At 38.3% G+C, this 26,592-nt stretch overlaps 1 protein-coding gene across 2 annotated transcripts; it reads right to left on the bottom strand.

Moving 5' to 3' along the window:
* Window positions 1-794: 794 nt before the first annotated feature.
* Window positions 795-26,592, bottom strand: LOC140935213 (endoplasmic reticulum aminopeptidase 1-like). Of its 2 annotated transcripts, none has more exons than XM_073384753.1 (18): window positions 25,828-26,592; window positions 21,009-21,162; window positions 20,102-20,227; window positions 19,418-19,538; window positions 15,631-15,785; window positions 14,517-14,765; window positions 13,770-13,934; window positions 13,271-13,428; window positions 13,017-13,105; window positions 11,410-11,540; window positions 11,046-11,101; window positions 10,203-10,374; window positions 9,524-9,603; window positions 8,597-8,722; window positions 6,565-6,732; window positions 5,182-5,322; window positions 4,859-4,940; window positions 795-2,917 (listed from the first exon to the last, which is right to left on the bottom strand). In XM_073384753.1, exons 1-18 carry the CDS (start codon window positions 26,547-26,549, stop codon window positions 2,672-2,674), a joined length of 3,141 nt encoding a protein of 1,046 aa, XP_073240854.1. In that variant the 5' UTR covers window positions 26,550-26,592; the 3' UTR covers window positions 795-2,671. The 2 variants fall into 2 exon arrangements, with proteins under 2 accessions (XP_073240854.1, XP_073240853.1); XM_073384752.1 differs by lacking the exon at window positions 15,631-15,785 and adding an exon at window positions 17,863-18,017 and having other exon boundaries at window positions 25,828-26,591.

Here is a 26,592-nt window from a genome sequence, read left to right as displayed (position 1 = left end):
AAAGTCGACACTTTGTGATGAGGAGTTAGAGCAACCCGGAAGCAATAAGAGTTCAAACAATAGATTGCAGTGATTCTCTTGTAGAAATGAAATTGTTTAATGAGACCTTGCTGGCCAATCATGCAGGAAGAGAACTTATGCTAGCGTTAATCCGGGTCAAGCAGATGGGCTTTCTGGTCATGCATATGGGTTGTGGGTCAATTATAAAGCCACGACGCGAGACGAGGTAACGATAGATAGAGAGAGTAAAGATACAGAAAATTGGAAAGCGAATAGACAAGATCAAGCCTCTTTTTTGTTGTTGAAGAACTGGCTAGTGAGTGGCTCTCTCTTAGAAGTTCCTTATTCGGGCTTTTCCAATTACAAGTAGTGGTATGGTTGGTTCGTTTAATTCTATAACGGGAGAGAAGGCTTTCGAAGTCACGAATATAAGGGGTACAATTTTGTCCCGTAGTTTTCATGAGTTATGCACGAGACTCAGTCAGTTGGTACAAAACACATTGATGTCATAAATAATACGGTACAGCCACCACAAGAAACAATACGAGGTTTGCGTTCTTTTTGCCCAAGTATAAAAAATTCCCATAGAATGGAACCACGCTTTTTTTTAGAGAGTGCGAGCATACTCTCGGCTCATGGATTTGGCGACGGGATGAGCAAGGGGGAGTTCTTGTCACACTCTAACATCCAATAAAGAAGGACGGGTTGTTCATTGCATTTCTGGCATTACAACTCAACATCGGAAAAGATAAGCGGGACACAATCACCCTTTCAAGTCAAGAATCAAACAGTACTTGCAGCATCCTTAAATTTTTATTCCCACTGTGTTTAAAGTATCATATATAGAGTACATGTTGAAATACTGTCACGACACTACGTGTTAACGTTAATAAATACTACAAGCGATAGCGCTCTCCTACGCGTGATACCGCAACCAGCGCAGTGAATTTTCGCGCAAACAGCACTTACACGTGATTGACGTTACAATAGTTTAATTGAAAATTTAGATTACAAAGACTGGGGCAATAGCCAGCCTCAATTAATTTTAATTTATAATTTTAACACCGAGGTATCATTTCAAGTGTTTCAATATGGAGCACCCAAACACGAGAAATAGGCATAATTATCGTACTCGTCCTTCGCCCTTCTACTGGGCCGCAAATGTTCCAAACATCATGTTTACTGATGCCTGAGGAGAGGTTTTACAAAAATCTCCATCGTCGGTGTTTATTTTTATTTTTTCCACGATTAACCGTCGATTCGCAGTGTTTATAAAATGGGAAACCGAATCAGATTCCGATCACCCGTAGGGCTTTAAAGTTGAAGTTTAAGAAAGGATATGCCCCACGTGACCTCCACTACAACAAGCTTCGACTCTGTCCAACGATTCATCAGATACAAGTGTTCGTTTAAATACAATTACAGTGCAACCTCTTCCTCATGGGGCCACCATGGAGACTGAAGAAAGCGACCGTTGTAGAGCGGGTTAAACAAGAGTCAAGGTATGGACTGTCCGCCGAAAAATGTGGCCGTCGTAGAGAGGTGGCCGTCGTGAAGAGGTGGCCGATTTTGGAGGTTCCACTGTAACAGTTTTTATAGAGCTCCATATCCCTACACAACTTCATTAACTGTCGAGTATAATTAGGTCAACTATTTCTCTAAATTACATTCTGCCTTTCTTGCAGTTCACACTAGCCGTATTCACACTGGAGACGGATTATCCGTCTGAGAAGGGTTATCCGTTAGATAATTCGCGTCAGGCAGATAATACGTCTTAATTTGAAAATGGAATGGTCTTAAATTGGATGGACAACCCAACTGACGTTACCCATCTGTTGTTCCGTCGATTTGACGGATTTTAAAGATAGATCATCCGTCTCTAGTGTGAAAACGGCCATTATCTCAGACTTATTCGCAGGTTATAACGCACAAAGTTTAATTGAACAACTGTGTGCTTTAAAAAAACATCAGGTATAAGATCAAAAAAAGAAGATGATTCATGGGTAGTAGATGTAGCGGATCGACTACTGATTCAGCAGCTCCAGCTCAAAACATCCAGCGGGAAGGAAGCTCCATGCGCCGGCATAACCAACCCGCCATCATTCCAAACTTGGGCGAAACCAACAGAGTAAAGAAATGAAAAAAATAATGTCGTTGTCCCAAACATGAACCCTATATTGTCAATTTCTCATAAAGCCCATAAATAGAATAAAAATAAATTTCTTATGTGTTCACTGCATTTAACCAAAATAAAGAGGACTAGCACTTGACTGTATCCTTCGTAAAATATGGTAAATTTAACTATAGAGCTTCATTTGTATGTGCAATCCCTTTTCCTGACAAGGAATAACTCAAGAAAAAAAGATTTGCCAGAACACTAACTACATAAAATTTTACTCCTAACGATCAAAGGAGCTAAGAAAACAAAGAGCAAAAGCGTAATCACTCGCTACCCGAGGGATGTTTATTAGGGTCTTTCCTCTTGAATTTTAACACGTATGTTAAGATTCAAGCAAAAAAGGAATTGTTAAAACGCCACGTCAAAGCCGGGAAGGACAGCTTTGATATTAGAAGTTATTTGAGTGTGAAATAAAATTCTAAACTATCAATGTAAGTGGAAGAAAAACAAGTAACATGTAGCATAATATATTAAGAGAAAGCTTTATGGTTCTTAAGGTCGACCATATTTTTCCACTATCATCTCATCGTACGATAAATACTTCGGCTTTTCCATTCGATGCCTTGTTGTGGTGCCTTGTTGTGGTGCCTTGAAGGACGGGTGAGTCAGCCATTCATACACTCTGCCACCATAGCGTTCTATCCATTTGATGTTGGCAGCTATACTCTCAAGACTTTGCTGGACAGCCAGCTTGCCGGAGCCTTGGTCAACGTCTGGTCGAGCGAAGAAACCCGACACCTGAAAGCAAAAATGAAATCACAGTTTAAGGCGCTGCAAAATATAAGACTGTTCCACGTTTTCAGACTGTGGATACTACGCGCAGAGATGTGAGAAGGAAAAACAGATATAGGCTGGCTTTGGGGGTTTCTTCATTACTTCTTTCCCTTTTCTGAGGGTTGTCCGATACTCAATTGAACGCCTGGAACACGCTAGGGGTTTACTGGCTCAGTTTTTCCAAGTTTTTATTTGCTTGTATTTATTTGCATTTGTTACGAATAACGCGTAAACACTTCGAAAATACATACGGTCAATAGCGATGAACGAAACTCTCTTGAACTTAAGATAACAGAGCCGCCACGGGCTAAGAGAAAGAAGGGGAAGCCGTTTGCAACACGTTTGCAAATTTTTCTTCCTTTTCATTGGCCGAAATTCCACCACGTGACCTGCAAATAACTGCTTACAAATAATGGTCTGCCATTTGCAATGTCGTCCAACTGTGTTTGACTGCAAATAATATTCCGCTCTTGCGTGAAAAAATTAATGGCAGATCGCTTCGCTTCCCGGAGATATTCATTAAAAAACAAACTTGGTGATCGAGTGAAAAAACAATTATTGAATTCGGTTATCAAACAAGAATCGTGTCAGCGTCTCGCAGATGAATTATTTGCCTCATCCTTCGGCTTCGGCAAACAATTGATCTGCTCGCCACTGACAAATCACGATATTTTGCTCAACCTCGTCCAATAATTGTTAATTATTTGTTAATTATTTCTACCTCGCTGGAGTGGGAGAAAAGCCAAGAAAAGTGATAATCAATGAGAGGATAGACTACGAGCAGTCTCTCTTTTTTCTTGGTCCGTCGAGCAAATCGCCCGAGACACGCAAATGACCACGCGCGTGACTGAAGGCGCGAGACGGGCCGCCCTCGTTTCTCGCGTCTCGCGGCTTCGGCGCTCAACGCTCGCGCGCGTGCACTCCCCTTACTAAATCTGAAGAAAAAGAGAGATTGCTCGCAGTCTAATGAGAGGATGATTTGGATCAATTTAGGTTTCTGGGAAACTGCCCACCTACCCCTCCCCTGAGCCAAAATTAACACTTAATTCTCGTTTAGGGCAAAATGTTGGCTTAGGGGAGGGTTAGGTGGGCTGTTTCCCAAAAACCTAAATTTATCCTATGATTTTTCAGTCAGTGACACAGTACTCTCAATAGAAGTCGAACTGTTACTAGTCCAGATGCTCTACGACCAAGGCTACAGGAAACTTTTACGAGCTAATGCCCCTAAACGAGGACCATGAGACAAAAGTAAAGATAATTTTTAACCCAAAACAATGGTAACTGTTTGACCTTGAAATTATTACACAACAGCAAACCGATTAACAAACATAAAAATAAAAAAAACTATTGATTCATCGAGGCGGCGTTTGATTAGTTTAGCGAACAAGCAACACCTTTCCAGCTGAAAACGCTTCCTTAAAAGGAATTATTTTGCCATAAATATGGAAACAGTAACTGGACTGGATTGGCCGTTTTCCGAATTTAAAAGCAAACTTGCCTCTTTGCCTTCTGCCGAATCAGTGCTTCTACCGTTCTACATTTGTATAAGCTGGCTCGACTTCAGCACAGCACGAATATAGCACGGTTGTAGTACGACTTGGTTTCAGATGTCGAATCTCACTTTTGCGGAAAACAAAACTTTAAAAAAAAATAGGCGGTTTAGTGAACTTTTTAAATGCATTCCAAAGTATTTATATTTTATGAATTGAGTTCGGCAGGGCAGTAGCACGACGTTTGAACCAAGTCGTGCTACTGCCGTGCCTAATTTTATCGATCAACTGCGTTCAGCACGGCAGTAGCACGGCGTTTGAAACAGGCCTTGCTTTCGAAGGAGTTGATTGACAGGACTTTACGATATTTACTTTGCATTGAAAAGGTTACTGTAACTGATATATTCATTAGTACCTGTTCTTTCATTTTCCGGGTGTTGAAATGGGCGGTGTTGGCTTTGATTAATCGACTAAAGTCGAACGATCCCTTACCATATCTGCAAGGTAAATCCGAAAATAATCCAGACTGATAATTACCCTTGGTAACAATAGTAACAAGTCTTCATTAACAATGAAGCTCAACCACCTTTACAAGCCCCGCCCTACTTCATGAATAGCGCGCCCTTGAAAAAGGAAATGCGTTTACTTCCCCCATTGCTACCTAAGCTGGTCTGAAATGTTCTTGTTTCTTTCCTTGTAATACTTCTAGCCCTGTTCCAAACATGATAATGAACTCACCTATTAAACAACAACTTGTAATTTGCCTGGACAAAATGCCAAGCTATAAGGCGCCCCTCGGGATTCATTGCAATTGAGTCTATAACAGCCACAGAGTCCTGGGAACGAACCTTGTCGTCTTGTAAAGAGTACTCTAGGAGTCTAAGGCACAAATCAAGGAAACATGGCACATGAAAAATTAGACTTTAATACTTTACAAGATTCAGATAACACGAATCAAAGCGGAGGGTAACCAGTGGTAAACTTCGTGCAATCTGGTAGCCTGCTCCCCTGCCCTACCAATATTGTTACAGTCGTCTCCTGATAACTCGAACCCTCGCGAAATCAAACCTCGCGTCAACTCGAACCAAAAGAGTTTTCCCCTGGATTTCCTCATACATACATTTATTGTAATTTTATCCTCGTTAACTCGACACTCCCGCTAACTCGAAGCACTTCACACTACTTCTATATAATTTTATCTTCGATAACTCGAACCATGTTTTGCGCGAAACAGGTCGGGGAAAAAAAACTGTCCACTACAGTACTCTTTGTCTTTTTTATCAAACCAGTTCAAATACAGTTTCCCCCTGAATATCAAACAAGCTTTGTTGCTTAAATCCTTTGCAAAAGAACATTGTATCTCTGCTGCCGTTGAAGTGAAGTGTGTAGGATACGTGCATTTCCTTCCCATCCCATTTCCTTCGATTTTCCGTTAATTGCTTCGCACTCCCAAGAACTTGAACTTTTTTCGATTTTCCAGGAAGGTTCAAGCTACCAGGAAACCACCGTATTTCTTACACCACTGAAAATATGCCTGATCGCGCAGTTTTCATACAATATCCCGCCAGACACCTTCAAAAAGGATTTAGCTGTCAATAACAAACTTTATTATATCCACTTTGAAATCACTTGTGATCCCTGCAATCTGATTGGCTCTCAGCAGTGCGATTTATTCACGAATCATGCACAATTTTCTGTCCTTAATCACGTCTGTTCCAAATCGCGTCAGTTATGTTTTAAATTGCATCATTTCTGTTTTCAATCGTGCCATTTTCTGTTTCAGGTACAAAATGAGATTAAAAGCCTTTTTGTTTCCGCTTTTTAACAAACCGGCTACTAAGTCAAATAGATAATGGTACTGACAGAATTCTGCGTCTTTAAAATAGCTGTAATAAAGTGGCAATTGAACTTCGTGTCGTGCAATTTTGGTCTGAAATCATACTTGGGCTTTCAAATCCAACTCGCGCTGCGCTCTTGTCCGATTTTAAAACCACGCGTATGTTTTCAGACCAAACTGCACTCCACTCAGTTCAATTACCATTATTAATCTTAAGGCCCTGAGAAAAGTCAGCTCCTAAGCGCAGTTATCATTAACGGATACAAGATCTTAAAAGTGCTTACTTTTGTAAAATCTTTTTGTTTCGAATATTGGTTACTGCGTACATGAGCTTTCGTTTTTCAGATGGAACCGGCTCTTTGAGGAATCTATCAAAGACTTTATTCCACGTCGCTTCATCAGCATCTTTTACGCCGAGCGAATAAACAGTGCTACGTAAGTTGGGAGTGATCCTGTAATTAAGAAGTTCAAAACGACATGAGGTTTTAACAATTTACGTATAAAACTGCAACACTCATTACCATCTAGTCCTACAAAGACAACGACACATTTTCACTCAGTGTTGTCTTAAACTACAATCATTATGCATTGGTGTCACTACTACTACGCTCTCGTTTTTGAAAATGCTTCAGTGTAAATTATTGAATTGGGCTTTCGCACGATTTATAGCAAGAACCATTAAGGGCTTGGGCAAATTTCAGCATGATTAGGGACTGGTCAAAAAGTATAGGGTGGGGGCCGGAGCAGAGAGGGGGTGGGTCATGAGGTTTTGAGCCTTGTGCAAGGGGTGCGTCGTGCAATTTTCAGCTACCCTTAGGGGGTGGGTCAACCTATTTTATTACATAGATAGGTACTAACTACTAACGAGACAAATACTCACAAACCTGTTGTGCGAGAAAATACAAAGGGTGACAGGCCGCACATCTATACGGGCATGGAACCCTCTGTTACCCTTTTTTTTGGCTCTAACGAGCATGTCCTTTAATGATTTTCCCTTTTTGTAAGGAAATGATTGGTGGTTCTTTAAAAATTTATTGAAGTTATAGTTGGTTTTGTATAAGATTCCATTTTTTCATTCAAGCTTCCTTTATAGTAGACACGGACGGTTGGTATTGTGTCGCGAATAGCAATATTTCTTTTCCGTCCTTGTTGTTTTGTTTTAGGAGTTTACACTCCCTTTTGTGAATTTTATTTCTGGTAGTAGGTTTTCTATCAAAGATTGTGGGTAGCCTCCGTCCATCAAGCGTTTTTTTTTTTTTAAATTTGAATTATTTTCCTCAAAGGTTGTTTCTGAGGAGTTTTTTCGTAGGATTCTCAAGGCTTCCCCTTTGACAAATCCTTTTTTAACATTTGGAGGGTGACACGAGGTGAAATGTTTTTTCAAGAAGGTTTCCGTTTGTTTAAAATGTGTCTTTGCATCAAGAATAGATTTTTCCTTGAATCTTGTGTCTTTGTATACAACCGTGTCTAAAAGCGCAGTCTCAGTGTCAGATGTTTCGGCCGTGAATTCAATAGTTGGGTGATGTAAGTTTGCTTGTTCAATGAAGGCTTCGATGTCTGGTTTACTCATGTCCCATAGGGAAAAGGTATCGTGTATATAGCATTTCCAAACTGTTGTTCTAAGGACAGTTTTGCTTAGAGTTGTTGTTTCAATATATGTCATGAAAATATCGGCAAAGGAATCAAAACTGCTGTCTTTGTGCCCATTGCACTTCCATGGTTTTGTAGGTAGTGCTTTCCATTGAAGTGGAAGAAATTTCATTTGGGAATTAATCAAAGCATTTCCGGCAAGTAATGTGTAGGAATGGATTGTCTTTGTATGACTTTTCATATGCTTTGTGACAGACAATTTCAATATACCCTCGTTTTGATGTATATTAGTGTCAAGACTTATAACGTCCATCGAAACAAGAAATGTTCGGTTTTTCACATTTGTCTTTTCAGTGAAGGGTATGATTGCTGTGATTTTGATATTGGTTGTAGCAGTGTATCAAAAAATTTTGTCAAGCACAGAACAAGGTTTTATTGGATTATTAAGAGGAAACCAAACATCTAGGCGGTGGGTTATGCAATTTCCAACCTTGCTTTAGGGTTGGGTCAGTCATTTTTGTACCAAAGGGAGGGGTGGGCCATGTGTTTTTTTATCAACCACATTTCCAAATGCTCCGGCCCACCCCGCCCCCATACTTTTTGACCAGTCCCTTATTTTTGATATCGTGTTCAGCCTTATCCGATATTTTATTATTAATTTGTTGAACGGTGATGAAAAGTCACAGTTAAGAAAAACAGATTAGAAAAAGGCATCAGAATACTCACGGCTCATTGTTGTCCAGCCAGTTTTTAAACAAACTCAAAGCGTGAGTGTAGTAGCCTTTTCGTTCTTTCATTGGAACGGCATCTTCGTACTCTGACACTAAATGCAGAACAGTAGCTCGAAGGTACCTTCAACCATGAAGACAAAAACGGAATCAATTAACTGGTTTCAAACAAAGTACCAGGTCCACCAAAAGCACCGTCATAGTATCGTGTTCTGGCCAAGTGTCAGCATGAAGTTTTTTAAACACCATTTAGAAGTCTTGTCACAAGTTGGAGCCGAGAGGACAATATTAGGGAGCTTACGCACGACGTCAACGAAAACTGGTAAAACAACGATACTGCGCGTCCATCAAGCTTTTTTGTATATTTCTTTGCCGTCACTGCACGACTAGGACGTAAAAATGCCTCCAGAATTTTAAGCCTGTCTTTTAGAATTCAACTCCATAAGAATTGTCTACTGTTGACAAATTGAACGAGATGGAAGAAGCGCGATAAAGCTTGGAGCAGAGCGATTTCAAATTTTAACTGACGTTATTGAAGTCGTGACAGTCGTTGTTGCTTAAAAGCTACCTAATTCAGGCGGTGTTTTCAATGTTGAGACACTCAGCCACACGTCCAAACATGCCATTCAACGACTGTTAGTTCCCATTTGTAACGCTGAATGCGCATTCGGTATTCTGTATGCACGATTCAATTTTAGACTTGGAATCCCTCCAAATAATGAACAAAATATCATATAGATCTGCGTGTTATCCGCCTGGCATATAAGGGTGGATTTCCACTGGCGCGTAAATTTTACGTGTAAATTTTACGCGCGTAAATGAATTGTATGAGGTGTCGCGCGCAAACGTAAAATTTGATCGACTCTTCGGGTGCCTTTTTTTCAATAAATTAGAAGAACTGTAATTCAATTGTACCCAACTTTACCTCTCCAAATGTGTATCACCGTTGCGCTCCTCCCATCCCAAATCTGTGGCAACATTTTGAAGAAGACGGTAGATGTGTCTCTACAGACAATAAAAAATGGAATAACACAAGGTGAGAAAACTGGTATTCTCAAACAAACTACCCGTCGACTGAAAACTGGAATTCATCAGAACGATAAAACACGTATATGTGTTCTCATTAATTCACCTCTATTAAAAAAATCTTTTTCTCTCCGGAAATCTTGCGACAGGAATTATGGGATTCCCCTTCAGTGCAGTTATTGACAAAACCTCGGGAATTTCGAAACTGCCTAATTTCTAGTTTCGCTGCACGTCGAATTCACAACTCCGTTAAAAAGTTTCTGACTTGATTGACAACTACGTCATAAAATTGTCATGTCATTGCGAAGTTAAGGAATTTCAAAATTTGGAAACCGTTTATTTAACGTTTTGTAAAAAAAGCAATGTAATGTCTCTGAGCGTTCAAAGTTAGGACATGATAACTACAATTATTACTTCCATTGTGAAATCACAGGTGATTCTTGCAATCTGATTGGCTCTCAGCAGTAATGCGATTTATTCACGAATCACACCAGTTTTGCTCTAAATCACATCTGTCATAAATTGCATCATTTCACTCACTCTAAGCCATGTGGAAATGTAAGTCAGCATTACTGTACCTTGTACGCTAGGTAATAGTGTGTATTTTCATTGTTTTCTGAGTCCAAAGTGGAAAACTGCGAGGCAATGTAAGCCAAGTTATTTAACGCTGACATCCATGGAACATAATCCTTTTCGTTCACCAGATATGGAGTGAGATCCAACGCTAAGTCATAATCTAACATGCCACTCCTAAATTATGAAACATTAAGATTCAAAATCAAGAAAATCATACCATCTTGAACAAATAGAGCGTTTTCACATGACGTCACGGCGGCCATATTGGTGTACCAAAACAATGAAACGGCGGCCATGTTGGTGCTCAAAACCAATCCAGTAGAAGTTGAATTTTTTGTTTACGTCCACGCATTCTTTTGTTCCCATAAGTTTACATAGATGCTAGCCACGTGAGTGAAAACGCTCTATACATTGATCGGTTTCAAACTTTGCGTAACAACATGCAGCAGAATGTGAAAACGGACGCAACATGTAACATACAACACTGCTGAGTGTTGTTAACCGACAATATTGCGTCCGCTTGCACGTAGCTTTACACTTTAGTTCTGACTTTCTTTGTTTTCAATTCATCAACTCTTAATGACATTTACAAACACAGCATTTCAATTAAAGTATTGATGAACAGACCTCTTCAATATCAACGACTTCTCAGGATTTGAACAAAGAAACTTTGACATAAAGGTAAGTAAGCCTCGTCAATAGAATTTACTAAAATCCCTCCGTACATGGGAGGTATTCCAAAACAAGTCATTTTTCCGCATTAATTTTATCAGGGCGTTGAAGCTACTGTTCCTTGAGCTTAACTCAACCCTTGGCCAACTAAGAAATAAACAAAGTAAACTTGCCGTGCAAGGTTCAGGGCATCCTCCAACAATCCTGCGCGGTCAGCTGCAGTGAATTTCTAAAAGAAATAAAGTAACAATACACTCAATGTCGGTGTTGCTTGCGTATCTCTCATAAGTGCTCTCCGCAACTCTTTTTGAATTTGAGAGGAATGCGTTATAAGTAGGTTTTTCCTCTAAAGGGAAGTGTTTCACGTCGTAGTCGTGCAGTGACGGCAAAGAAATGTACACAAAAGAGTGATGCACGTGCCGAGTTCTTTTGTTCATTAAACCTATTGCTTTTCTGCCGTTTTTGTTGCCGTTGCCGTCGCCGTGGTGGTTGCTTAAGCTCCCTAGTAAAATAACGTGGACAACTGATGTTGTTTACCTTGTGATCTGTATTCAGTTGGTCAGCAAGTTTTCTCCAGTTATTCTCATCATAGTTCACACGATAGAATCCAGTCTGGCCGGCATTCATCTTGATCCAAGATTGATCATCAGTTGCCACTGGCAAATCAACTAAAGCAAAGCCCTTACATTGTAACGCTATTGAACTATCTTTGTAAATGTCACTTAACCCTTTAAGTCCCAATGGTGACCAACATCAATTTTCTCCCAACAATACTCATACCTTGTCAATAGATTAGGTTATGAGAATTTATAAAATGATCACTAAAGAGAAAATGCTTTGATCTGCCATCAAATTCTCTCAACTAATTCTTAAAGGAAATGTATGGAGATCAGTTTGGGGAATTTGTACGTGGATATTGGGGCTTAAAGGGCTAAGAAGTCATGAATGAGTAATGAAAGTGGAGTCAAGCACAATTATGTCCCATGACAGTAAAACGACATCCAACACGGTCAAACTTCTGACGGATAGATTGGATTTTTTGCGACTGAGTTAGTTACACTAACGAGCTTCTTTTAATTAATAACGTTTTGCACCTAAAAAGAATCACATTGACAAATGGCACGGATAATGATATAGGAATTAAGAATTTATATTGCACAGTTTTCATGACGAGATGATCAACTGACAATGACACTTAGAAATTTTCAAAGCAAACTTTCAAAAGTTTTAATAAATTTAGAGATTTGTTTTCGCAGAAAATAAGGAAAGCAAAGTTTGGGACTCACCAACGCTTGAGTTTGCTTAATGCAAATTTCACTGTACTTATTTTAGATACTGTATTCTGAGTTTCTTTTCTTTTCCCTTTTCATTTTTGCCACTATTAAATGTACGAACCGAAAATTATAAAATGGTTGAATTTTTCATTCTAGTTATTTTTCTACTGGTCCTTCACAGGTAAATCTCGAGCTCGAAATGTCATCCAGTAGTCCGGGACAAGTAAATGTTCTTGATGGGTATAGTAACTAACTTTCAACAGTGACTTTGTTACAAATAAATAAGGTGAGTTCTGGGACTCATCTTGTGAAAAATCATGAGTCCCAGTCTGAACCATTGAGTCCCAGTTCAAAAACAACGAGTCCCTGGTTCTTTGGTGTGACCACACAGTTAATCTGAAGACTCCTTTTATTGCAAAGCACAACAAAGACTAAAAGTAATAAGCGTTGTGTAAATTCAGCCACAAGAACAGCCACAGAAAAACAGGATATTCTACAAAAAAAAACATCTTCAGATCGATCAATCGATCCTATGGGACGCATGCCACAAATTATTTTGTGTCTTTGGGGATTTTTATGCATCAGGGACGCAGCACGCAGAGGTACATGTATGTAACCACAAAATCACTGTTTCAAAGCTCACTTCTCCAATGAGCAAGGCTCCTGGCAAGTTAGCTTGTCACAAAATGATTAACTAAGAAAGGCTCTGGGCAAGAAAAATGTGAAAGTTACTTGCCCACAGGACTAGGTGGAATGGTGGAATTTAAGTTTTATTCAAACCCTGAATTTGCTTCAAACAAACTCTTATCACCAGGGTATACCAGCCCCTCTCCCTCCCCACCCCAGAAGAAATAGATTATTGTCTCTTACCAACTGCATCCTTTGTCTTGAACATAACTTTATGTCTCAGGTTGGGAGAGTCTTGTGTCACGTATGTTAGAGGCACTTCCCAAGGGAAACTATAGAAAATCACGCAATAAGCTCTGTTAGCTCAGACTGATTGGTGAAGGATTTCTCAACTGACCGTTAGATCTGCTGTATCATTAAAATCATAGGATTGAAAAAGGGGTGAATAGTAAAATGCCGACCTGGGAATAACAATAATAAGGAATGTGGTTACTAACCTATCAGCTTCAGGTTTATTGAACGGATGAATGAGGAAGCGCTGTTGCTGGACATCAAGAACAAGCGGATCCATGTAACGCCTTGATACATTGATGACAGGAAAGCCCATTTGACTTGTCCAAGTGTTCATCATGGAAGAAACATCAAGTCCTTGATCCTGTCATAGAAATGGCAGTTTAAATACAGTCAAACCTTCAATACGTGACAACCCAACATGCGAAATTTTAGTGGTCGCTTACGAGAATCACACCACACGGGTTCCCTGAAGCTACATTTCATAAGGGAATTCACTGCATGCAATCTTCAATTAACAACACGTGTAGTTTCATGTTGTCACTAAAAGTTCCATAAAGAAGAAAAATGGTTCAAGTGATCGCTCACTTACAGGAGGATAAAAACAAAGGCAAATGCCAACATCGTCATCCTAAACACTTAAGAGAGTATCAAATAACTGAAATGTTTTGATTATTTACAGCAACTTGGTATTGTGCTAATCACCTTTCCACCCTGTTTTGCTTGTTCAAGGCACCTCCATAGATCATTTGTCTCAGCATTACTGAAGCTGTATTTCTTAAGGTAGTGTTGCAATCCTTTGAAGAAAACATCCTTTCCAGAATCATCCTTTCCCAAAACATCCTGTAACATCCTGATAATGGATGCGCCCTAAAACAGTGAAATTACTGTATGATTAAGATCAAACTATAAAGTAGAGCGATTTTCGTATGACCTTGAAAACTTTTTCTGGTAAGTGTTCATTATTTGTTTTATCAGCCAGTGGATGAAACGATTAAAAGATGGACTCTTAGTTTTCCTGCCAAAGAAAACCCTAATATGGAGAAGGCATTGTTCGATTGGCCAGTCGTGTTGCAGTATGACTTCAAAGCGAGGCATCTGTTGATATCTAGAAAGTTCTCGGACATGAAGTTTTTTCACCTGAGCGTTCGCTTAACCAACCAAAAGCCACGTGCGTTTGTATCTGTTCGCTAAACCAATCAAATCACTATATTTCTGTTCGTTTGTTGTACTACAAGTACAATGTATTACTCCACTGTGGTTCAGTTTTTAGCCAAAACATTCAAACAGAAAATTAATGGTTACACTATCAATTAACATTTATTTAGTAAACAGTAAGTAGTGACAACAAAAGGTACGAAATCTGTTAATGGTTGCAGACTGTGAAACTTGCAACCAAAAACAGAAATCTACCCAAATTTGAACATCACCAACTAAATGTGCTGTGCCTACCTTATCATAGGAAATTGAATCAAATAAAGAATTGATCTGCGCTGGATCTCTAACTTGAGCCATAATAGGGTGTGAATTGGTTAGTTGATCCAGAGACATGGAAACTTGAAATTTATCAAGGAGAAACTGATCCATCATCTTCCACTCAGGGGCAACGTGATTCACACCAACATTTTCCATAAAACTGGCAAAACCTTCATTCAACCATAGATCATTCCACCACTTCATTGTCACTAAATTACCAAACCACTGAAAATGACCAAGTAGGAAATAAACTAAGTATACAGACATTGGTATGGTGGAAATTAAATATTCTTTCAGTAAACTACGGCAAATAGTGTACTGACAGAATTAATAACGTTTGAAAATTTAACTTCAACAAACCCAGAAACAGACGTGACAATCACTGACAAAAACCTTAAATTATAACTTGATCACCTAGTTGACTGAACTTGAAATACACCATATTGAGTAATTCAAAATAGATCAGTAAATTGCAGTTCTTTAAAAATTTGATTTCCTACTGTCAAAGTGCAGTATAGTTGAATAAAACACAGGGAGTGCTTCATCAAATTTAAAACATGGGGTGAAACCCTTTTTCTTCGGACTTGATTTACTTTTTCAGTGATCCTTGGCTTCAGTATTTCTCCAAAAAGAAATCTAGCAAAAAAAAAACTCAACCCTGTTTTGCTGATTTAAAAGGAGCCATCAAACAGTCATTATTTCCTTTACATCTTCTTTATGATAGACCATTCACACTCCCCTATTTCTTCATTAAATGGTCAGGATAGGGCACTTTATACCAGCAGGGGTGGAAACATTGGTTTCTTATGTACCAAGGGGGCAGGCGTCGTGGTTTAGACCTGCACCGTCCCTGGCCCCCCAAGTACACTGTAGATTTGACACTCATTGGATCCAAGATGGCCAGCCATAACGCAAAGCGCTCGATTAAGACGATCATCAGAAAAACTGGGGACTGTGAACAGTCTACTTTACGATTATTATTGATGAGGTTTGAAGTTCAATCAATTCAATTATTGGTAAAAAAAAATAGTAACTTATGGCCAGGTCAAAGCCGATTGAAAGCGATAAATTCATTTGTAAGCTAGTTAACCTGGTGAGAAAGCTCATGTGCGACAACCACTGCCACCCATTGTCTGTTGCTGTCCGACGACTTGCCCGGGTGATAGAGGATTGAGGTCAACTTAAAAGTGATAAGACCCCAGTTCTCCATTGCTCCAGTGGGAAAATCAGGTACTGCAATAAGGTCTGCATACAACACCATAACAGTATGAAGATCATAACTTTAAAATTCAAATTCCTTTTAAAAAATTTAAGGTATGTTTTTTCTTTATTTCTAATTTAAATTTATTCTTATTTAACAAATTGTTTAACAAAACCATTTATAAATGGCTTCGCACTATAATAATATTATTAGTTTTGGATGTCATCACATGTATTTTTTCTTTCACAAATTATATGCAAAGCAAATTTGTATATGGCTTCCTTTTGTATGACAAATCTAAGCCATTATAACGCACGACACAGCAGAGATAAACAAATGGCAACTTTCCTTTAAATTCGACTTTTGCCTCAGTAGAAGTAGTGCAAAGTCCTTTTTATCAAAACTTAACTGCTTAAAAAAAATAAACTTTTGTTAATACATCAGGACAGTTTTCAACATAACCTAAATAGGACTAGATTTGTCCATTCCTTCGGAATGATAATATGACACCATCGTTCATCGCGAGTTGTTCGAACCCGTTCACCCGTTTTTATGTCAACCTGTTCGAACGGGTGAGTGAGCCGTTCGCCCGTTCGTGTTAGCAGTTCGGGATACTTCATAACCCGTTCAGCCGTTTGATGAACCCGTTCGAACGGGTGAGAAAGCCGTTTGCAACTCGTTCGGAAGCTGTGCGTTTCACCGTTAAACGGAAAGCCGTTAGTGTACGTTTTCCCGTAGACCATCACGGTTAACCTTACATTTAAAAATTGAAGCTTGTTACATATGGTATAATCATTCTTTTTTTAGATGATTTACATAGAATTGCAATGTGTGGTTTTATATTCAGCACATTTACAGACTCTTGCCATAATAATTACAGTTGTACCACTAACTTTACGTCCTGAGCATGTCAACAATAAAAGTTGACTATTATAATTGTGTATTCATGTCAAAGCCACGCATACATCTTTTTTAACAGCCAAGTGCCAGGGTTTGATTACAACTTTAAACATTTTTATAGTTTAGAATGAGTTTATTATTTTGTTTAAATGTTTATAATTTCCCTGATATCTTTATGAGTGCTCAAAATCACATTTATAGTGAGACATTACAATCTCTCATTATAAAAGCACAATGGGCAGCCTAGAGCTTGATCACCATCTTTAACTTGTATGTTTTAAATTTACTGATTTTTAATAAATCATTATCTACGGACTGTCCCTTCTAACTTAGTGCTAGGCTCTTTTTAAAAACGTTAACAACAAAATATATGTTGTTTAAAGAGAAATGAAGTTAATCAGTGGCTTTCCTTTATTATTTCATTAGTGATCAATATTTTAAAAGTTATTCAAATTAATACTTAAGGTACATGTCTGTACAGCTGAGTTAAACTTATTTATAAAACAAAACAGCACGCAAAAAAACTGTTATGGCATTGTGCAGATGCAGCAAAGTTTTACTGGTGCACTGTTTTACAGCAAACAAACTAATGGTCAGCAATTTTTGAGGTTATTGTATTAGAGGTGATACAGTGTAACACCAAAAGAGTATAATGGACAAAAACAATATTGCAAAGAACACACTATGAAATTTCACAATCAACCATTTTCACAACTATGACCACATACCAGAACCAAACTGCCTAAATTGGTTTCAAATGGGGTCATATGTCCTAGTTTTCTTTCTTTTTTTTTCTTTTCTTTTTTTTTAGGTAATCAGTCTTGTACCAATGTATTATATACTATTAGATGGTACGACAGAAAGTTTTCATGCATATACATTTTTGATCAGCAACAACAACAAAATTTGCATGTGGAGTATCCAGGAAAGAATGCCCTATAGGTAATTGGCAGTGATTTTGATCTTAATCCCACTTTAAATTTTTTCATTTAAGATACATGCACTAAGACACAAAAAAAAACACATACAAAAAAACTTACAGTAAGCACTGAAAATAAAAAAAGCTTTCAGCTACATAAGCCAGAGCAAAGGCAAAAATAATACAACAGAAGAAGGAAAAAAAGCCAGCACCTGAAGAAAGACAGAGACCTAGACAATCACCAAATTTTTCAGTGCTTTTCCGAACACTTTCACATACACTTTTTTGAGCAATTTACAAACCTGATGAGCAAGCTCATGTGCAACCACAACAGCAACCCACTGCTTGTTTGAGTCTGATGACTTATGCTTGTCATACAACAGGGAAGTCAATCGATAAGTGATCAAACCCCAGTTCTCCATGGCTCCGGCAGCAAAGTCCGGAATGGCAATGAGATCTATTATTTTAAAAGTGGATCCAGGATATAATGTACGTAATAACTATTTTCTTAGAGTGCTGAACAGCTTCTCTACTGTGTACTTCTTTTTTACAGTTGATATATGTTATTATTATTCATTCAAAATATTTTGCAGTTCTGAGTGGCTCCAATCTCCCAGCTCATTCTTCATGACCAACTGGCGCTTACATAATTATTTGGAAGATGTGAGCAACATACCATGGGTTCAATGGTATAAATTAACATGATATACCATAACTATGATGTACCATCGATCAACCTCATTTCCAGGTAGGAAAGCCTAGCTTTTTATTCCACAACTATCTGAAGATGAAATAGCTGAATTTCTAACTAACTCATAAACTGAGCAGGAGAAACGCAAGAATAGTCAAAACATATTGTTTGATGGATGTAATCTACTTTTTAAGGAGCATCTGCAAGGAAAAAGATCTGTTTACATCCTGAAACCATGCCAAGAAATAAGCCAATGTTTTGAAAGAAGTCTACAAGAGGTTAAGCTTGTCAAGAACTTTAATAGAAATAATTATTTTGAATGAATAATAAAACAATATTACATTGAATTCAGCTTTTGTATGATGTGTAGAATTATGCAGATCTTGGAGGACGTTATCTACCAAGGCTGAAGGCCCGAAGTGAATAACATCCAATGCAAGTCCTCAATCTGCATAATTCTTCACATCCTACTCAGCCTAATTCATTAATTGATATCTGCAGGTATATGGTAAATAATAAACTAAATAATAGTAAACTAATTTTTACTTTCATGGTAAATAATTATTTGAAGTACATTGTAAGACTCTTGGCAACACGTTACGTACAATGTAACTAGTAGTTTACATGATTACTCTGTCTCTACAAGCCAATTAGCATTTCAGCTAGAACATGAATACTATAGTTTAATAGTAAATGAAATAATAAATTCCTTATTTCTATGCTTTCTTTCTTCATCATGCATGTAGATGTATGGTATATTGCATCACACATGCAGTCAAAGGAGTGTTTGAATGAAAACAGCTCAAAACTTGAAAGACAGCTGCTACACTGTATGCAACTGTCACACACAAAGGGTGCTTTTCAAAAAGTCAGTACTGGCCAGCTGAACCTGTCATTTAAAAAAGTGAAAGGCTTTTTCAAAGAGTTTTTGCTTAAAAACCATCAAACCCATGCATATTATTGTAGGAATTGACTGATCTGGCTGAACAATTTTGATAACCAGTAAAATTTTCATTACGATAGGAGTGGTCTGACTGGCTAGTTCTGATAATTAATGGAAGTTAAATGTATCACCAAACTTTGCAGTGGCAGATATGTAGAGTACTTTAATAATATTTATTTAGTACATGGATAAAATTAAATCAAGACACAAGAAAATCGCATACCTTGCTTTGGTAATGGGTAGTCTACCTGAAAAATTTCCTCATAATACTGGAGAACTTCTACAGCTACTTTTAGAGCAAATTCTCCTTGATCAATCTGTTCTGGAGGTGCCCAGACACTGACCTAAAAACAGCATGAAATATTTTGTCAAAAGTTGAAGGTCAGGAAACAACCTTCAAAGAAGAATCCTGTAGATTGAAAGACAGAGGAAACCTCTTTTCATATTACACATAAGGGGGAATAATTCACATTGTACGTTCCATGAGGAGGTTGTACAGCTGTACATCTACATGTGTCGATATTTTCAGGTGCAACAAAATTCCACAAGATAAATTATAAGGTAAACAAACAGGTACAACTTTCACTCTAAAATTAGCATTCAAGTTCAAATAAGCGCTCCCTGCTACTCCGCTAGTTTTACTAAACATTGCTATTAAGGTTACTAGATTCCTTCAGGGGTTTCTTATGTGCAAGTGATGTATGGCACTCCGGTTAAACTGCAGACACCTAAAGCTCCATATCATATTAAAGCTTACATTTGTATTGAAATGGCTATCAAAAAACTAGTACTGTCAATTTATTCTGACTAATTTTGAATTTGATTTCCTCCCTCAAAAAAGCACTATTCATGTAAACCTACATCCCATTAAGGTAGTAGTACACATGTAATAAAATCAAGAAGTTACCTTGACGCCTCTACGAGTGTAATTTGTTATGCTTTTAAAGTCGCAGACAACAAATGCGACAAGATAAGTGCTCATCTTGACACTTTGTTTAAAGTGGTCTGTACAAAGTTCATTGTCATTTTTACACTGAAAAACACATTAAAGAGAATGATTAAAGCCCAACAAAAAAGCAGCCCAGAGTTTAATGGCTATTGTTTTCTTGTAAATCAAACCAATGTGCACCAAACAATCACAACTAAACCAATAATATTAATGACCAAAGAATTCTAGCTAATAACTTAAACTCTTTATTTGAGTACAGATTTGCATAACACCATACTACAGACAGACTCTTTCTTAAAGATGTATTATTCTATAGGAACCAGGCTGTAATTTTTCTTTTTAGGAATAATGGTGAGGATCTTAAAAAGCCAAAGGCAATGACTAAAGAATAGCAGGGACTGACTAACAGCAGGTGTCCACCAGTATTTTAGGGACTTAAGGTGTCTGTCTTATAGAAGTGTTATTGTAGGTTCTTTTAGAGAGAGTTGCCTGAAAATTAGGCAAACTTCTACAAGCAATTCTCCATGATCAACAACTTAAATTCTCAATACCACCAATGAGTTGCCTCAAATGGTTGGGTTCTAGATTTCCCAGTAAAATACTCCAGTGTGATTCCTTTCTGGGCCAACACTTATGAAAAAGCTGAGAAAAATAAGCTGGCACATTAACTATGTGCAAACTCAGTTAAGTTAACTGTACGTCCCAGTTCCATGGTACCCTATGAGTTGTAGATAGAGAAACCACAAGGGAAGTATCTCTGACACTAGCTGAAACCTTTCAGGGTGCCGTCATGCCCCAACCTTATACACGTAAACTTCATTCATTATTTCTTTAATACAAACTACTAACACCTACATAAACTTACCCCTTCAGTGTGACTCAGCGGCATGTTGGCCAATGCTACATGACGTTTCTCTCTTTTTATTACAATGGTAAAATTGGCTTTCATGTCAGGTTCATCAAAACATGGAAAGGCATTCCTTGCATCAGTTGGCTCAAAGTGAGTTGTAGCAAGATATCTATAGATCATAGAAACACCAGAATGATCACAACACTATTAAAGAAGACACCAGGGGGACTGAGGTAAGTGTTCACAAATAATTATATAAATCTACCTATAAGCCTTTTTCATTTTGACTGGAGCTCACTAGGGACAAAAAAATGCACTTTATATGAGTGCCAATGTATTTAGCATGAAAGTACTGGGGACACTACGTCTCCTACTGGAGACGGGACTGACATTTAATGTGGTCGCCTGAGCCACGCAAAGGTCTAGCCGCTTGCAGTGCAAAGGGAGTACCTTCATTTCTCAGTTATTTTAAGACCCTGAGTAATGGTGCAGCCCCCGGAATTGAGCCTGCGACTTCCTGCTCTGCAGTCAAGCACTCTACTGACTGAGCTAATCCTGCCGCGGTCAAGCTATATATTACTTTTGTGTTTGTGGGGAGTTTTAATAATTAACTTTCTTACCAAGTTAACTTAATGGAACACTCATTTAATGCTGCTCAACAAAACTGACAAAAATCTAGCTTGGGAATAGGTAAGCCAGACAGGATAACAGGTTTACAATTATTATTATTATTATTATATAATAGGGAGATATTAGAGACCTTAAGATAAACCATTTCCGTGTACAGGTATTGTTAAATTATACACATGCATAGCTGTAAATACAGGGAGATTGCCTGTTATGCTGGAGAAATGGGTAGGCTACCAGGTAGAACAGTGATGCTACCCACAGGCAAGAAACAGTGCATCTGCAAGGTTATTGTTGATTCACTCTACATCTCCACTCCTTTTTCACCACAATCCCGCATCCTGAATTTCTGTCATCTCTACTGCAAATACTGTTTTCCATCCCAATACTGCAACCCCTGCCAAGAATTTTGGACAACATACTTTCTACGTGGGGGTCATATATATCCCATATCCTGTCAAGAATGCTTATGTTTTCCCAACCTCGCACTGTATTTCAGTCAAATCTTGGAACCCCGAGAATACCCTTCCAGACACGGTTCTAGTAGGGCTATTAAACTAAGGGCTTAACCAAACCAAAATAACTTCCTGGTTGTTCATTTCCCAGCCTACCAGTAGTAATAGGGAGCTTAAGCATCGATGACAGCAACAGCAGCGAAAACATCACCCAAAAAGTGAATTCGTGCTAATTCAAACTTTCTTTCTTAATTTGTCAAATACCGTTAATGACCTTATAAAAGCGCGGGGTATCTAATTAACTAAGCTTGCCGTAGGCTGAATCAGTTAACAAAATACCTTCGATTTTCTCTCTTGGGGGGGGGGGGGGTATCCCAAGCACTTCGTTCCTTCGTTCCTTCTGATGAGTTTTTTCCCTTCCACAACATGATTGCAATTCTCTCTGTGTGTGTGGCTAGGGTGTGTGTTTGTACATCCATTGAATAAAGACGCCTCTCAAGCTATCACACTGGCAGTTTTTATCAGTGCCTTTTTCACAAAAGATGATAGGATGGGTTGCTTTTAAGGTTTCTCTATGCTTTGTGTTGAGGTTTAAACCGTTAAAATGTGACGGCCAATGTCTCTTTCTATATTATTCAGTTCTTGCTCTGAGTGTGAAAAGACATTCCTTACAGGATAGGAATGTCCTGGGGAATGTGCTCATTGTAGATCACTACGTCAAAACAATATACATTCACTACAACAGTTACTTTATAATGCAATATCAGACAGAAACAAAACTTAAATTCAATTTGCTTTGTTAGTTTTAAGAACCAGAATTGAGAAATGTACTGCTCGTTATTAACCGCGTTTTATGACCTGCAGAACGACATTAACTTTTGGAATTTCCGTTTAGGTCAAATTAGACAAGTTATACTGTCACACTGTATTCTCAGGGGCACAGGGATTGGGGAAGGGGTCCGTGAAAATAACGCTTATTGTTTCCTGCTTAGAATGGCTAACTTGCTTACTTAAATATTCATAACAGTGGAATTCGAAAAGTCACTATACAGGCCTGACTTAGAAATGGTTCTCATTTTTCTTGTTACAAAAGTGTTCCAAAAGGGTACAACGTTCAAAAGAGTTTATGCTTAACTCTCACATGACATGCTATGTCATGCAGTGGTCAGCAACAAGGTTATGTGGTACAGCACCCCCTCTCCCTGGAAAAATTGCCTTTGGCAGCCTGGTTAAATCGCTTTTCAGCGATTCTTGTTGATTTGGGGGTCCATATCAGGGCATTTAATAGATAGGAGGCATTTAAAAGAAAGAGGCATTTGTTCTCATAAAAAAAACTGTAACAAGCACAACAAAACTAATATGCTTTCCGCAAATATATCAAGAGAACTAAAAAACAGCGGAATACCGTATTTATTCGACTATAAGCCGAGCGATTTTTACACAAATTAAAACTGAAGTGAATTAAAATTTGGGCTCTAGAGGGTTTAGGCCATCAATCTATGGGTTTAGGCCATCTAGAGATCCATATTGCTCTTTCAAATCCCGACATCGATGTCAGAATCCTTGCTTAGGGTTATTGTGTTGCTTTTGTTAGTCTATCCTTACTATCAACTTGACATTGTACATGTACAAGATGATCGAGATAAACAAACCCTGCATAATCAAGCAAGAAACTGAATGAGTGATATCGCTCCTTTTTGTTAATTCCTAGTATTTTGGAGTAATCCTCATGGGAAGTGCCTATTAGACAAGGGGCATTTATTAGAGAGGGGCGTCTAATACAATTTTAACAGCATAGAGGGGTCGCTTATTAGATAAGAGGCTTTCATTTTGGAAGTGGGCATTTAATAGGTCATTTATGGTATTGGCAATTTTTTCAGGAGTTTAACTCTAAAGGACTGTAACTAAGTTAGCAAAAAGAAAAAGAAATTGTTGTCCTATGTTCACATCCTTCATAAAACGTGAAATAAGGAAGTTTCACATGGTACTTTAGTTGTGCAGAGACAGCAAAGAAATGTACAACATAGCATGACATGTGCAAAGTTGTTGCTTTGCAATCTAAACCTATTGCATTTTTCATCGTTCTCGTTGCCATAACCGTCGTCCTTGCTTAAGCTCCCAATTATTATACCCAGCAACTTGAATTATCATAGTGACAGCAACCCTGACTCTAAACAAGCCATACAATGTTGACTTATACCACACAACAGTGTTCTCCTTATCAGGCGGTAACTGGTAAAATTTACCGCTTGAAGCAACACTTCTTACCGCCTGCAGCCTCTTGAAGTGTTACTAAAATTAAATAAATTGTTTCAAAAAATATGCAAGTTGTGATCCAAGCTGATCCCCGCAAGAAAAGGAAGTAAATACGGAAAAACACAGCTATTCTCCCTAATTACTTTATTTAAATGCTGACTGGCACCTTTCAAAGCACTGCAAGCTAACGATTTTTTCGTGGGCTTCTGTCCCAATTCTAAGCTTTTTCGACCAGCAGGAAAAGTTTGCGACTTCTGCGACTTGTGTAACTAAATTGACCCTCGCGGCAAAGGCAGCCTTCATTCGTAAAATTCTTCGTTTTGAAGTGTTTAAAATACTTTTCGGTCAATTGGTCAACAGGATGCTTGAAAATAAAAGCCTTCATGAACGCGAAGCCCCTCCCCTGGCAGGAAAGTGCTCCTCTGGCACATCTTTTTGGCCTTGCAGATCAAGAATGGTCCCTTACCTGCTAAGCTAAAATTTAGGGAGAACACTGCACAATGTTCTAGTTTGGAAACAGCCAATTGATTGGGTACAGGTAATATAATATTAAACGATCTACCTCTGTTTAACTGCAGCTTTTACCTTAGAGCGGACTCACTACAGATATTTTTTCTCAACTATTCAAAACAAACTTAATTACCTAAGCTTTCAATATTCTGTGCTGCAACATGGACATGTATGGGTCCTTGGAGGATAATTTTAAGTTGTACCCTTTTCTTCTCTTATTTTATTAGATCACCGCCCACCGCCTTTACAGTTTTTCATTTGAATATTTATTATTAGAAGCATATATATCTGTAAGAGTTGTTTTGGTGTTTAATCTTAACTTTTCTTAGCTTAATGTGGTAACAGGGATGGCGCATATACATGTAAGCTAAATCCTTCGGGTCCAAATTACTAATTTATGTTCGATGACTCTTTGTAGCTTCTTGTGAGAAAAACCGTATACTGGAAAAAGTTCATCATTATGCTGAGCAGACGCCAACTGATGTTCTTGAGATTAGCATAAAAGTAAGTTGATATTCACTTCATGGTTGTACCAGAGTCACAAAACAACTTCCTTCTGTAAAATACTTTGCGTTTAAAAATAATCCTTCCACGCACTTGAAGTGAAAAATGAATAATATTTTCATTGAAAGACGTATAATATTACTTTAAATAAAAGCGAATTGATACCAAATCATACATTGCATGGCAACTCATTTAGCGCGAAGACCAGCGAACGTGAGAAAACTCGAAAACAATTTCGTGATCCTTTTTCCGTTCTAAACGTTCGCTGTTAGCGGTGGCTTTCTTCTACAATAAACCTAACTTTAGCGATATAAAAACACTTGCACTGAAATAAAATGTCAAGTTATAAAACAAAAACTATATTATGAACCCTTAAGTGAAATAAAAAACGATTTGATAAAAAAAAGCATCCTGATATTTTCTTCGACCTTTTTGGTTGATGAATATGAGCTTACCCTTATATAACTTAAGGCTCAACTTACCTTAACTCCCCTGATGGTGAAAAATATTTGCTCAAGTAGAATCCAGACAATCCTCTACTCAATTCCGAATGAAACTCAATCATAAGAAAGTATAGCTTCCCAGGCTGAAGTTCTTCGTCAAGCGAGATCAACATCATCTCACCCGGCAAGTGCGGACTAAAGCTTGCCACTTTTATCTCCCTTTTTAAAGCTAGAGAATTTTCCAAAATGGCCACTTTCACCGACGTAACTTGTATTTTCCTTCCAACATGAAGGGTGATATTATGAGAGGATTCAGTGCAATTCAAAAGTACATCAACTTTCCCGGAGAATTTAAATGTTGTCAGATTAGGATGTAAATGGACAAGATATTCGATCGGAGATAGATGTCGCGGAAGTCTCAGCGAGCGAGCTTCTTTCTTCTGTACATGCTCGGTTACAGAAGCATCTCTAACCAGTTCAAAATCATGGCCAAAATTCTTGTTCCGTTTTGTGTTGACAGTTTCGTGTGAAGAAGACGGGCGAGCGAAGACCGCGAGAAGTAAAACTGAAAGCAACAACAACCCAGTTGCGATGCCACAAATGGCGGCCTTGCCGCCAAACATCTTCCACAGTTTAAAAGTAACGTTTTGACCCCTAAATCGCTTCTTTCTGTTGCGTTTTTGATCAGGAAGGAGAGATATACTGACGTGGTCTTTTACGTCGTTACTTGAGGAGTCAGATCCCTCGAGATCTGATTCCATACTCTGGAATGGATATTTGCATTTTAGAGTGATGCTCAAGCAG

This window comes from Porites lutea, chromosome 4 (assembly GCF_958299795.1).
Source record: "Porites lutea chromosome 4, jaPorLute2.1, whole genome shotgun sequence".
NCBI lineage: Eukaryota > Metazoa > Cnidaria > Anthozoa > Scleractinia > Poritidae > Porites > Porites lutea.
Note: the sequence above shows the minus strand (reverse complement) of the source record. Positions and strands in the feature narration are given on the sequence as shown.

What these genes read in the sequence shown, in the direction of transcription:
- LOC140935213 (XM_073384753.1), bottom strand. Translation starts at nt 26,549, where the DNA reads ATGGAATCAGATCTCGAGGGATCTGACTCCTCAAGTAACGACGTAAAA. An exon ending in CACATGAGCTTTCTCACCAG is followed by an intron (nt 14,766 to 15,630) that starts GTTAACTAGCTT and finishes GGTCATTTTCAG; the next exon opens with TGGTTTGGTAATTTAGTGAC. An exon ending in AACTGAATACAGATCACAAG is followed by an intron (nt 11,102 to 11,409) that starts GTAAACAACATC and finishes TATTTCTTTTAG; the next exon opens with AAATTCACTGCAGCTGACCG.